The sequence below is a fragment of the Dreissena polymorpha genome, chromosome 3 (genome assembly GCF_020536995.1).
Source record: "Dreissena polymorpha isolate Duluth1 chromosome 3, UMN_Dpol_1.0, whole genome shotgun sequence".
Lineage (NCBI taxonomy): Eukaryota > Metazoa > Mollusca > Bivalvia > Myida > Dreissenidae > Dreissena > Dreissena polymorpha.
In genome coordinates this window covers 101,803,099-101,815,434 of record NC_068357.1, presented here as the reverse complement: position 1 = coordinate 101,815,434, position 12,336 = coordinate 101,803,099, and the positions used below count along the sequence as shown (strand labels likewise).

Here is a 12,336-nt window from a genome sequence, read left to right as displayed (position 1 = left end):
TGACCTTGACCCTTCACCACTCAAAATGTGCAGCTCCATGAGATACACATGCATTTCAAATATAAAATTTCTAGCTTCAATATTGCAGATGTGATATTACATAAAAAAAATTGACCCATATATTTGACCTTGAAGGATTACCTCGACCTTGACCTTTCACCACTCAAAATGTGCAGCTCCATGAGATACACATGCTTGCCAAATATCAAGTTGCTATCTTCAATATTGCAAAAGTATTCATAAAATAAGCGATTTGGGCCACATATATTTGACCTCAGACCTTGAAGGATGACCTTGACATTGACCTTTCAAAACTCAAAATGTGCAGCTCCATAAGATACACATGCATGCCCAATATCAAGTTGCTATCTTCAAGATTGCAAAAGTTTTCATAAAATAAGCGATTCGGGCCACATATATTTGACCTCTGACCTTGAAGGATGACCTTGACCTTTCACCACTAAAAATGTGCAGCTCCATGAGATACACATGCATGCCAAATATCAAGTTGCTATCTTCAATATTGCAAAAGTATTCATAAAATGAGCGATTTTGGCCACATATTTGACCTCTGACCTTGAAGGATGACCTTGACCTTGACCTTTCACCACTCAAAATGTGCAGCTCCATGAGATACACATGCATGCCAAATATCAAGTTGCTATATTCAATATAGCAAAAGTTATTGCAAAATGTTAAAGTTGGCGCAAACCAACAGACCAACCAACAGACAGGGCAAAAACAATATTTCCCCCACTACTATAGTGGGGGACATAAAAATGCCCAGCCACCTGGTGGCAATGTTTCTTCGACAATCAATAACTGTTTTGGAACCCAGATGAGCTTTCATAAGAAAATATGTTTCAGAAAGATTGCACCATATGTGTGATTTCTAGTGTTAACAAGGTTTTACTATGGCCATATATGGAAAAATGCCCGCCCCAACCAGCCATGTTTTTTCTATGGACCGGAACCATTATTGAACTCAGCAGAGATATCGTTTGAACAAATGTTCTAAGAAAGCTTCATGAAGATTGGACAATTACAGTGGCCTTTAGAGTGTTTCCAAAGGTAAATGTTGACGACATACGATGGTCAACACATGACTGACAAAAGGCAGACCAAAGGCAATCATAATATATGCAGCTCACCAGGACCACATCATGCTCAGGTGAGCTAAAAAAAATCAGGCGAACAAATGCCCAGACATGTTATTACGGTAAACATGCTCGCTTGATATAAAACAAACAGATTAACAACAGATGGTGATTTCACATTAAAATTATGTTGACAGGGCTATAAAACAGATAATATGACACGATGTATAATGCCAATGAGGAGTGTACTCATGATAATAGCTGGTAATCAAGCAAACAACAATTTCAAGTATCCATGTTCCAAAACATCAAATGTATTTATAATGTAAATATGTCGAAAATATTATTATAACAAGAGCTGTCAGAGGACAGCGCGCTCGACTATTCGAGTGCTTGACAGTATAACGTAAGCCATCATGGGGAAATTGTTCATATTCAATAACTTATTAGACGATCTTTCAAAAATAAAAAAAAGGAAAAAAAAAATTGGGGTGGGGGGGGGGGGGGGGTGGGGTGAGAGGGGGGTATAATGTGGGGTGTGGTAATTTATTAGATGATGTTTAAAAAAAAAATGGGGGGGGGGATGGGGGGGGATTCTGGGTAGGGGCGTGGGGTATTGTTTGGGTGGAATCCATTGTGGTATTCAGGTAAGTGTTGTTTTGTCAAAGTAATAATAAAATGTGATAATAAATAAAGAAGTTATGGCAATTTAAGCAAAATGTTCAATTACCTAAGTGTAAAAGGGGCCATAATTATGTCAAAATGCTTGATACAGTGGTCTGCTCTTGTTTAAAGGTTGGGGTCATGTTGGTAAACAAGTATGCAACATATAAAAGCAAAATGTCAAAGGATATAGGAAATATTTGGGGTAGTACGAAAACTTTAACATTTGCATGCTAACGCAGACGCCGGGTTGAGTAAGATAGCTCCACTATATATATTTCATATATATAAGTCGAGCTAAAAACTGAAAACTTTCAATAATAACTAGAGCTTTGTCACAGACGTGACGAATACCCCCACATGCCGCATTGACAGAGAATATTTTGCATGTTGTCTTCACATTAAACAGGGGACACCATGCTCAATGTTAAAAACGCACAAAGTGACCCCGTGAACTAGTTTTTGACCCGGCATGGCCCATGTTCAAACTTGGCCTAGACATCATCTAGATACAACTTCTGACCAAGTTTGGTGAAGCTCGGATCAAAACTTCTTGAATAAGAGAGCGTACACCATGCTCAATGTTTAAAACGCACTAAGTGACCCTGTGACCTAGTTTTTGACTCGGCATGACTCATATTCAAACTTGACCTAGACATCATCTAGATAAAACAATTGACCAAGGTTGGTGAAGATCGGATGAAAACAACTTGAATTAGAGAGCGGACACTTAATACGGACCGACCAACCGACCGACAAGCTCACTCCTATATACTTTAGGGCTAGCGCTGGCCCAAAATTTCTTTGAGCCAACCAGATTTCGTTTATCTGCACGCAAAAAGTGGTTTTGAAATAATAATATATACTATCAACTTGTTCATATTTCTTTTTATGACAACAAGGGCATATCACATATAATATAAAATGCAGTTTTCAATATAGAAATAATTATTATGGTACTTTTCAAAGTACAAACATAAATTAATGTGTACATGTACACTTAACAGTGGAGTATGTTGTCCCAAATTTGAAATCCTGAAAATTAGGCCAGAGGTCTTAGAACCAGGAACCCAACAGGAATAAAGAGCAAAGCCCCCCACCCCACCCAGAGACTTACAAATTGTTGTTTGTTATAGTCTTTCCAATTGCAATTTCAAGTGAATACAATGCTAAATGATATAAACCACATCGTCTGCATTACCGCATGTTAGTGCTCACACGGGTACCCGAAAAAAACCGAAACCGCGGGTCAAAAAAATACCCGCGATTCTGGGTCAAAGTTTTCGCAAACGGTACCGGGTCGGGTCAATATTTTTTCAAAAGAAAGGCCTAAAATCAACTCTGCCGTTTTGTTCTGGCCTTTTTGAAATGTGCCGTTCTGCCTTTCCATCTCGCTTCCGGATTAAATAATATAGTTTCGTGGTTTCAAAATCTCGATTTCAAAGCTCATGTTTCTGTGTAATTATAAGTATTGTGTCAATCTGTGTGTTTTGATTACCAAGTGAATAAAGAGGAATAAAAACTATTGACGCGGTAAGGGGTTAGATTCGCCAGTATGGGCGTATTTCGGTTTAAAATCCGAAAACGAAAAGGACATTATGATATCGACAAAGGCATGACTGTTTGTAAAAATTGAAAAGTTGAACTTGTGTACAAAACTCGTTCTACTGTAGAGGTGGTGAAGCCTCCTGTCCAGTCGTTTTTCCAGTTAAGATTCTGATGATAAAAACAAAATTCCTGAAGCTCTCTGTTGTGGTGTAACAACAAACTGCACTTACTGAACTCTTTGGGGATATCTTTTATGAGCATTGTTTTAGTGTTCCTGATTCTGATAAAAGTATCAACTGAACTGAATGATTACCATGCTGAACCAAGTATCAAATTGGACAAAAATCCACTTCAATGGTGGAATTCCAACAAGAAGAAATACCCATAATTAGCACACATCGCCAAGAAGTATTTAATTACTCAAACAACTTCAGTTGCCAGTGAGCATGTGTTCTCTACAGCTGGTAACATTGTGTGTGGGCAAAGATCCTGCATGAAAATTGAAAATGTTACTATGTTGCTCTTTTTGAAAAAGAACTTAGTGATTTGACTAGTATAGAATTGATAACGCTGAAGTTTTGTTACAATTTAAATTAAGAAAGTATTCCCTTTTTCCAGTTTTCTAGTCATCTTCCATCTTATATACGTCTTAATTAAGTCTTGATATGGTGAGATAAGATCTTGTTTACAGTTTGATACATCAAGTTACATTTTTTCACAATTATTGTAACAAAGTTATGAAGGATTTGTTTTTAACCAGTCTATATTTTGCATTTTAGCCTTTTTATTTTGTGTGCTTAATTTAAAGAAAATAATACTACATATCGAAATAAGATAGACCTATATTCCCATGATCTCTTATATTCTTTATTTGCTCTAGTCATTTTGATTCAAATAGATACACCTACATTCTTATAGAGAAAGCACATCATAGCAGTGTTTTTTTTTATTAGAGGGTTATTTCAACTCGTATGCAATTTATTTTGCTAAACATTGTCTTTATATATCCCATAATTGAGGTTTTATCAAGCACAAATTATAATAAATTTATGTATTTCTATAAAGAATGTGGTAATTCTGCATAAAGAATACTTTTTTGTGAAGTAATTTAGTCTTATTTCACAATGGTTATTTGTTAAATGTATCTGATGTGTTTAACCTTAAAGAAAATAAATGTTTTATTGTAGTTTACAAAAAAAAAATGATTTTTTTAATACCCGACCCGAAATTACCCGTACTTTCAAATTTTGACCCGCCAACCCGACCCGAAGACATTTTTTGACCCGTGGGAGCCCTACCGCATGTGTATTCGGCATTCTATTTCTTCTATAAAGAAATCTGAAAATAAATTTAAATCAGCGAACAATAATGTATCCGAAAATGACAGTCTGAAAAATTGTACGCCTTCTGCACTTGAAATAAATTTTGCATATCGTTTGATTGCAGAAAATGAAAATCGGTAGCCTAGCAAATACGTAATAAATATACCATTTGGTTGACATTTTTCTTTACAATAGCATAGCTTGTGGGTAAAACAACTTTATTATCACCTTTTATTTCAAACGATAATGTTGATAATCCTCAGAAAGGTGTAACATCATCAACATAGAACTAATTATTTAATGATCATCCTTTAGTTCAGATCGATAGTCGGTAGGGAGGCGGAAAACGACAACGGGCGAGGCATGGTATGGTATTGCGCAAGGGGGGGTTAGAGGGTTAGGGTTAGTGTTAGGGGTCGGGTTAGGGTTTGGGTTAGCCTAAACCCAACCCTAACCCGACCCCTAACCCTTACCCTAACCCTTTTTGGGGGTTATCACCCCTGACCATGCCTCGCCCGTTGTAGTTTTCCGCCTCCCTAGTCGGTAGACAGGTCTAAAGTGATCAGCTGGGAAATTATTTATTGTTGCTCTTGTCATTTGTTTATCTTTAGACTTTAAATACTACGTATAAAATAAATAATACGGTCAAGCGATGTCTCATGTTCTGTTGCAGACCGGTTTTCGTTTATTGTTCAATTTGCGAACACTTAAAATGAAACAAAGAGAAAACTATAGAAAACCAGTCTGGATTTAAATGCCGCTAATTTCAATGAAGATTTGCGAGATTTTAGCATTTTCGCAAATTAGAATTTTCTTGAGCCAATTTCTCAATATTTTCACAAATGGCTCAAATGGCGAACGACAGCGCGAGCCCTGTTTACCCTATAATCCTATAATCACTCCCAAACTTCGTTTGTGGGGGTATAATAAAATAACCATAACTGCCCTTGTTTTTATGTTTACTTTTAGATAAATAACCAAATTTACGGATTTGCCACATTGAATACAACACACACTTTTATCACAAAACTAATTACACATAATAGAAGATTTTATGGGTCTTATTAATTAAATTGACAGCCATAATGGCGATGTATGCAAACACATTTATTAATGTTCTTGAAATGAGTGTGAAACATGTATTTCATGAAATTATTTACTTTTTATTGCCTGGTCAGATGCAATTCAGGATGTGTTAAAAATATGCATTTGTGTATAGAAGCCATCACCGGATGTTGCATATTGAAGTTTTGCAGAAATACTAGTACCGATACTTTAATTTTCTTATGGCTTTCAGTAACTTAATCAGTAATTATTCTATAGAAGCAATTGTATTGCATCCAGTTATTACAACTTCAAGTTTATATATGAATATATATTAATATGACTTCACAATTTGGCCAATATAGCCAATCAATATGGTTATCCAGATAGTATTAGGATATCATACTGAGTTCTGACATCTGTTGACATCCCTTCTATTTTCCAATGGTGGCTGTTTTTTGCAACATTCAATATTAGACACATTTAACTCAAATTCACTGATCATTAAATTCATGATTAACATTTTTATGGCATATGCATGCACTGTAACTGTGAAATGGTGAAGATCTTTTTGCATTTTCAACGCTGATTAAAATCACTATACATGTATTTGTTTAAAGGATGCAATATCAAAGAAACAACAAGATAAAATTGGAAGTAAAGTAACTGTTGGCCCAAGTCACATGATCAAAGCAAAGCTTCTGACAGGAATGATTAGATCTGCCTGGAAACATGCAGATTTTCAGCCTTGTTAATTACTCACTTCCAATTAGGTTTAAATGTACAGCTAGACCAGGGATTCAAGCTCTGCTGTTCAAAACAGCTAGACTAAAACTGTGCTAATAGTAATATCCACATCAATTATTAAAACTCCTCGTCTCCACCACTTAAATAGATAAACCCAGCCCTATCTTTGTTGGTAGGTCCTATCACAAGCTTGCATTTAAACTTTCCTGACACCACTTGTTAAACAGATAAAACCAAGGGTAGACTGTACAGCACCCTCAGGTTGAACTGAGCAATCCAAAGCAAGACCTTACTATTTCTATTTTACTGGTTCCACCTTTGAGACTGATTTAAAATCTTTTTTTCCCCCATAGTTTGATTTAAAAATCCGCCACTGCAATTTTCTTTGATTGGTATGTAGAGGGAAAATTTAATTTTGTCTTGACCAGACACAAAGTCTCTACCTTGAGGTGTTGCATGGAATGTGGCAGGCATCGACTGCTGTTTGACCAGCACATTCTGCTGGGTGGCTGCGCCCTGGGCCGAGGCAAAAGGGTTGTCTGACATGGCAGACAGGCCCTGGGTCAACTGCTGGCACATCTGTGATATCGAATCCTCACTCTCAGGAGATGGGACCTCCTCTATGATCCCATTGTTGTTCAAACCTGGAGGTAAACACATGTTAAGACTAATGTTTAATTTGAGCTCATAATAGTAGTGAATTACATAAACATGCAAACACAGACTTTATTTGGGAAGCGGACAACGACAACGAGCGAGGCATGGTATTGTAATGCGCATGGGGGGGTTTAGAGGGTCAGGGTAAGGGTTAGGGTAAGGGTTAGGGGTTCGATAAGACCTAACCCTTACCCGACCCCTAACCTAACCATAACCCATGGTTATCTCCCCTATACCATGCCTTGCTCGTTGTCGTTGTCCCCTTCCCACTTTGTTTTTATGAATATCAATCAGGTACATTTATGATTGGTTGAGGACAGTTAACTTGAAAATAAAAAGGGCATGCCTCTTAAAACCTAAATAAAATAGCAATCCATAAAGTCTCAACAACAATGCCCCATAAAACATGTACCATCTGATTTTGACGGTGACATCTCAAAGGCGTTCTGTCTCTGCAGGGTTGAGGGCAGATCACTGAGACGTAGCGACACAGTCCTCTTGAATGGGGACGAGGCCTCTTGTAGCTTGGTGAAGCCCCTGAACGACCCCTGACGCACCAGCATGTTTGTGGTAGCATGGGGGCGCTGCACCGCGAAGGGGTTATCAACACGTTTCACAGGAACTGGCTCTGAATAGGCACAATTTTATACATTTTCTAACTATCTCTTGATGTGAATACATTTTTAACAGTGCGAGTATAACAACTTTGTAGATCAACACCCTGTTAAAAAAAATACTATGAAACATCAAATATTTCAAATGCTATTATATTAATGTCTATGCAACATAAATTGATACGTAGATAAATATGTTTCTCAAAAGTTATTCCTCTAAAGAATCCAAGAAAATCTACAGAATAATTTAACTGTATCCTTTTCTTTATGATTACAAAATGAACCCAAAATTGGTCATTTTAACCATCCACACGTGACATGTATGGACTAGTCAATTAAAACTCAAGTGACAACAATCAGATAGGCACCTGCTAATATTGCACTTTGTGGGTCAGTCAGACGCTCAGTCATTGTGGTCTGACGGAAGGAGCCCATCCTCTCAAAGGTCGTCCGGTCCTGACTGTAGGTCACGGCAACATTGGTCGTGGACTCTTTGTCACGCTTCTGTTTTTTCTCCAGGCAAATGGCAAATGCACAACCCACTGCATGACTTAGTCGCTCACCCTGAAAGCAATAAGGAGGGGCATAAGTTCATATCGGGTTTGGACACCTCACTACGGCAAACTTGTATGAAAATTAAAACTTAATAAAACAATTCACCAATTTAAATAAGAAGTTTAATTTTTCTTAAATGATATTATTGCTGGCAAGTATCTGATAAGGTACCGTAAATACTATCAACTACTTTATTGGAGTCAATATGCCACACCATAATCAGAGGTGTGTACTACATGTATGAATGACCATCTAACGATCCCTTTATCACATCCTCTTAATAACATTAATGTATGTGCTACAGTGCATGATGAGGTAAGATAATAATTTTGTATGCTTATTTCATATATAATTGAGAGGCAAAATGGCAAACCAAACAAAAATGAATACAGTGAACACATGGCGCAAAAGCTATGAGTTCTTCATCTCAACTAAAAATATTGAACAAAGAGAATGCTTTGTGCATAAATAAAAGCATTTGCAAAATACATACATCAGCAACATATTAAAGAACAAATTAAAAGTGAATGATACATTTTAACAATAACAAAAAAGTGTTAAATACTAGTAAGCAGTTGTATAATTTATCAAACATGCGAATGAAGGTTGATTCCAAAATCTATGAAACTCATCTTTATTTACATGTACCAACGGCAATGTTCATTCCATGAATTTAAAATGTATCTTTGAGCTCATATCAACTTAAAAACTACCCGTTTTTCACATAAAAAGGGATATTACTATGAAAATCTGAAGGGAAAAACAGAAGTTATGTCAAGAATTCATGCATTCAAGGTATTGGTATGTTAATAATTAATGACATGTATTTTTGTTATTATTTACACAAGGGAGATAACTTTATCTGCTAATAATAATCAGGGCAACAATGTCAATAATTAAACTGATATCAACAGTAAATCTTGATGGCATTAATTACTTGGATACAAATTTTAAAACCAGAAATAAAGGTTTTAATTGATGACAGTTCTTTTTGTTTACTCACACTGATTAATATGAAATGACTGAAACTTTATGGAAATCAAATTATCAGATTAAACCAATACAGATAATAATGCTGATAGATATTGTTACTTTGGTAAGCTACATTTACATGAGGACTCCGTGTAAAAGTTAGAGCCATGCTCCTGGAAACCAGGCTTAATGTATCTTCATAAAGTGTCATCCTAGATTAGCCTGTGGAGTCCTGATGAGGGATGACACCCTCCTCCAAGACTGGATTTTCCATTGCAAGAAGCTTCCTTTAAATGAAAGTGTGGTCCCTGATAAGCCTGTGTGGACTGAACACTTTTATAAGTCCTATGGTATTTACAATCAATAAAATGCTGTATTTATACATGTAATTTCACACATGATTTTAATTAATGTATTTAATTCAGTTTCAACATAAGAATTTATATGGAATCAACCAATGGATACAGAAAGCCTATGTAAACCACAGTACAAAACAGAGAATACCGTCTGCAGTCCACAGCAAATTATGAAAAATATAAGAAACAGTATCAGATAATATCAACCAGAACAGTTGTATTACAAGAAGGAACTATGAAGGAATACTGTAGGACGAATACATGGCAAATAAATAAATAGATGAAGTCATAACCTTATAAGAAGGCTTGAAGTGGATTTGCTGAAACATTTGGTGTTCAAGCTAGTTGAAATTAACACCACATGCAAATAATGCTATGTTATAAAGTTCATTTAATTCTGTGTCACAATTTTTTTCATGCTTGTCAAGATGGTGCTTAAAATGGATTAAAACTTAATCTGTGAGTCAAAACCTGGAGTCAGGTCAGATGAAAGCACCGATGACTGATATTTGAAAATAAATATACCATGTTGGAAGGGGATTGCTTCAATAGCTTCACAAATGTACATTACCTCCATAATAAATGCTTCCAACCAACCTTAGACTGCATTTAGAAGCCGAGTTGTTTTCACATTCCTTTCATACATAAATAAATAATGCAAAGACATGCTATATTTTGAGGGTGAATGAGTCCGAACTTAAAGTCTCTATAACGCTCAAAATCAACAAAAATTTCGTAAAGTATTTCGCAAAATAAAGTTAACAATCAGAGTTCCTTATAGCAATAGCCACAATTTCAACGCTAGATGTGGTATGATTACATAGATTTTTGTAGATACAAAATGCTCATTTTTAATTATTTGTGACCACAATAAACTCCATGTTAATTTCCTGCGAATATATCTATTGATACGACACACGAACACTAAAATGGTACCATGTTAAAACCATAATAAAAACAAGCATTTTGTATCCACAAACATCTATTTTACGAGACCACATCTGGCGTTGAAATTTTGACAATGGCCATAAGGAACAATGATTTTTAATTGTTTAGCTTTATTTTACGAAATATTGTACGAAATGTTCGTTGATTTTGAGTAGTTATGTTACTTTAAAAATGCTGTTTTGCATAAAAATCAAAATGACTTGACAGATTCTATCCTTCGCTGAGATGTACCAGAGCTTATAAAATGCTCATGGGGGCTTAATCCTGTTATTCAGTGTCCACTACTTTAAGGACACAATAAAACATAAATCAAGGATTGAGTGTTAAAATATTTTATCCATTAAATCAATTTTTTTATTTATTTAAAACATTAGTTTAACAATGAAACTTTGATATATAAACAAAGAAATGTATGCTTCGATTTTTTACTGTATATATATTTATCTAGTATTAACTGAATTAATTCGCACACATGACACATTCTTTACAGCACACTTTACACTCCAACTGTTGCCAGTATGCAATGTTAATGGATGTTTGGGACAAGACTGAGCACTCCATCACAGCTGGTGCCATTGACATAATCTGAAAGCCAAAGGTGTATACACTGCTCCGATAAGAGCTTATTTTGGACCCAACTGTGAAGATGTGAACACTCATTGTGTTTGAGCACAAGCTCTCATTTTTGATAGTCTGATACCATTTAGAAGAAACTGGACACTATGGAAATGTTATATCAGACACAAACAGTCCGGCTCTCAGTTTTGATAGTCTGATACCATTTGGAAGAAACAGGACACTATGGAACTGTTAAATCAGACACAAACAGTCCTTAAATAATTAAACTAATGGAAGAAAAACAGTCAACATCTTTTTACATTTGTGCATGTTGATACTCTTTAAAAGAAATAGTTTCTGTGCTTCCTAATTCTATATGTATATGTTCATCCATTTACCTACTCACAAAATGTACCTGTTAACAGAAGAAATTAAATTCTTACCAAACCCTGAAGATGCCTAGCCATAAAACCTTAAATAAAATAACTTTTCATGACACATCCTAAAATATAGCTATTTCTTCTAAAAGACATATACATGTAGAGAACAGACAGGAAAAACAGAGGGAAACAAAAATCTCGAACACAAACCCAAAACCATCTAGAGTATATGATTACAAACGGTGACTGACCTGGTCAATTGAGACTGATCATTATAAATAATCACGCATTTTTTCAGGTTAATATTTTTCCGGTGATTTAAGCTTTAATGGACTTGAATGGGCTGATGTAAATACACCGAGTCTTGAATTTTAATCACCATAATATCACCATTTAGCTTGTGGCATACTTTGTATTTTGAGACTGAAAAAAAATTAGGGTGAAGTATTTTTGGTAGTTTCATATTAATAAGTTAGAAAAAAAATATGGGTAATAAATAAAAAATATTCTAATATGAAATTTGTGTTACATAACTTTACTACATTTGTCTAAGCTGATATTTATTTCAAACATACCATTATAATAGCATGGTATACTATACAGAGTACATTGCTACAAAGATATATGACATAGACACAGCAAATCACCAACTGGATGTAAACAGTCAACAGGAAATCACAACCACAAATGGCATACAGGGTGCTAAAGGTCTAGAGCATGTCTCTTTGTACCCTGAAATCAGGGCCCCTTTATATGTACCCTGCAATCAGGGCCCCCTTTATATGTACCCTGCAATCAGGGCCCCCTTTCTGCCTGGCAGCCGCCAGCCACTGCCGCTTCATTTATGGCTTGGGAAGTATGTATTTAGATGTTTT

At 35.7% G+C, this 12,336-nt stretch overlaps 1 protein-coding gene across 2 annotated transcripts in view; it reads right to left on the bottom strand.

Moving 5' to 3' along the window:
- Nucleotides 1-12,336, bottom strand: part of LOC127872902 (protein numb-like) — a 78,638-nt gene that overhangs the window by 7,480 nt on the left and 58,822 nt on the right. For both annotated transcript variants that reach the window (XM_052416409.1, XM_052416410.1), the window contains 3 exons: nucleotides 8,061-8,256; nucleotides 7,491-7,706; nucleotides 6,865-7,065 (listed from right to left, as the gene is read on the bottom strand). In XM_052416409.1, the coding sequence (XP_052272369.1) occupies nucleotides 6,865-7,065; nucleotides 7,491-7,706; nucleotides 8,061-8,256 (613 nt within the window). The remainder of the gene's footprint in view (nucleotides 1-6,864; nucleotides 7,066-7,490; nucleotides 7,707-8,060; nucleotides 8,257-12,336) is intronic.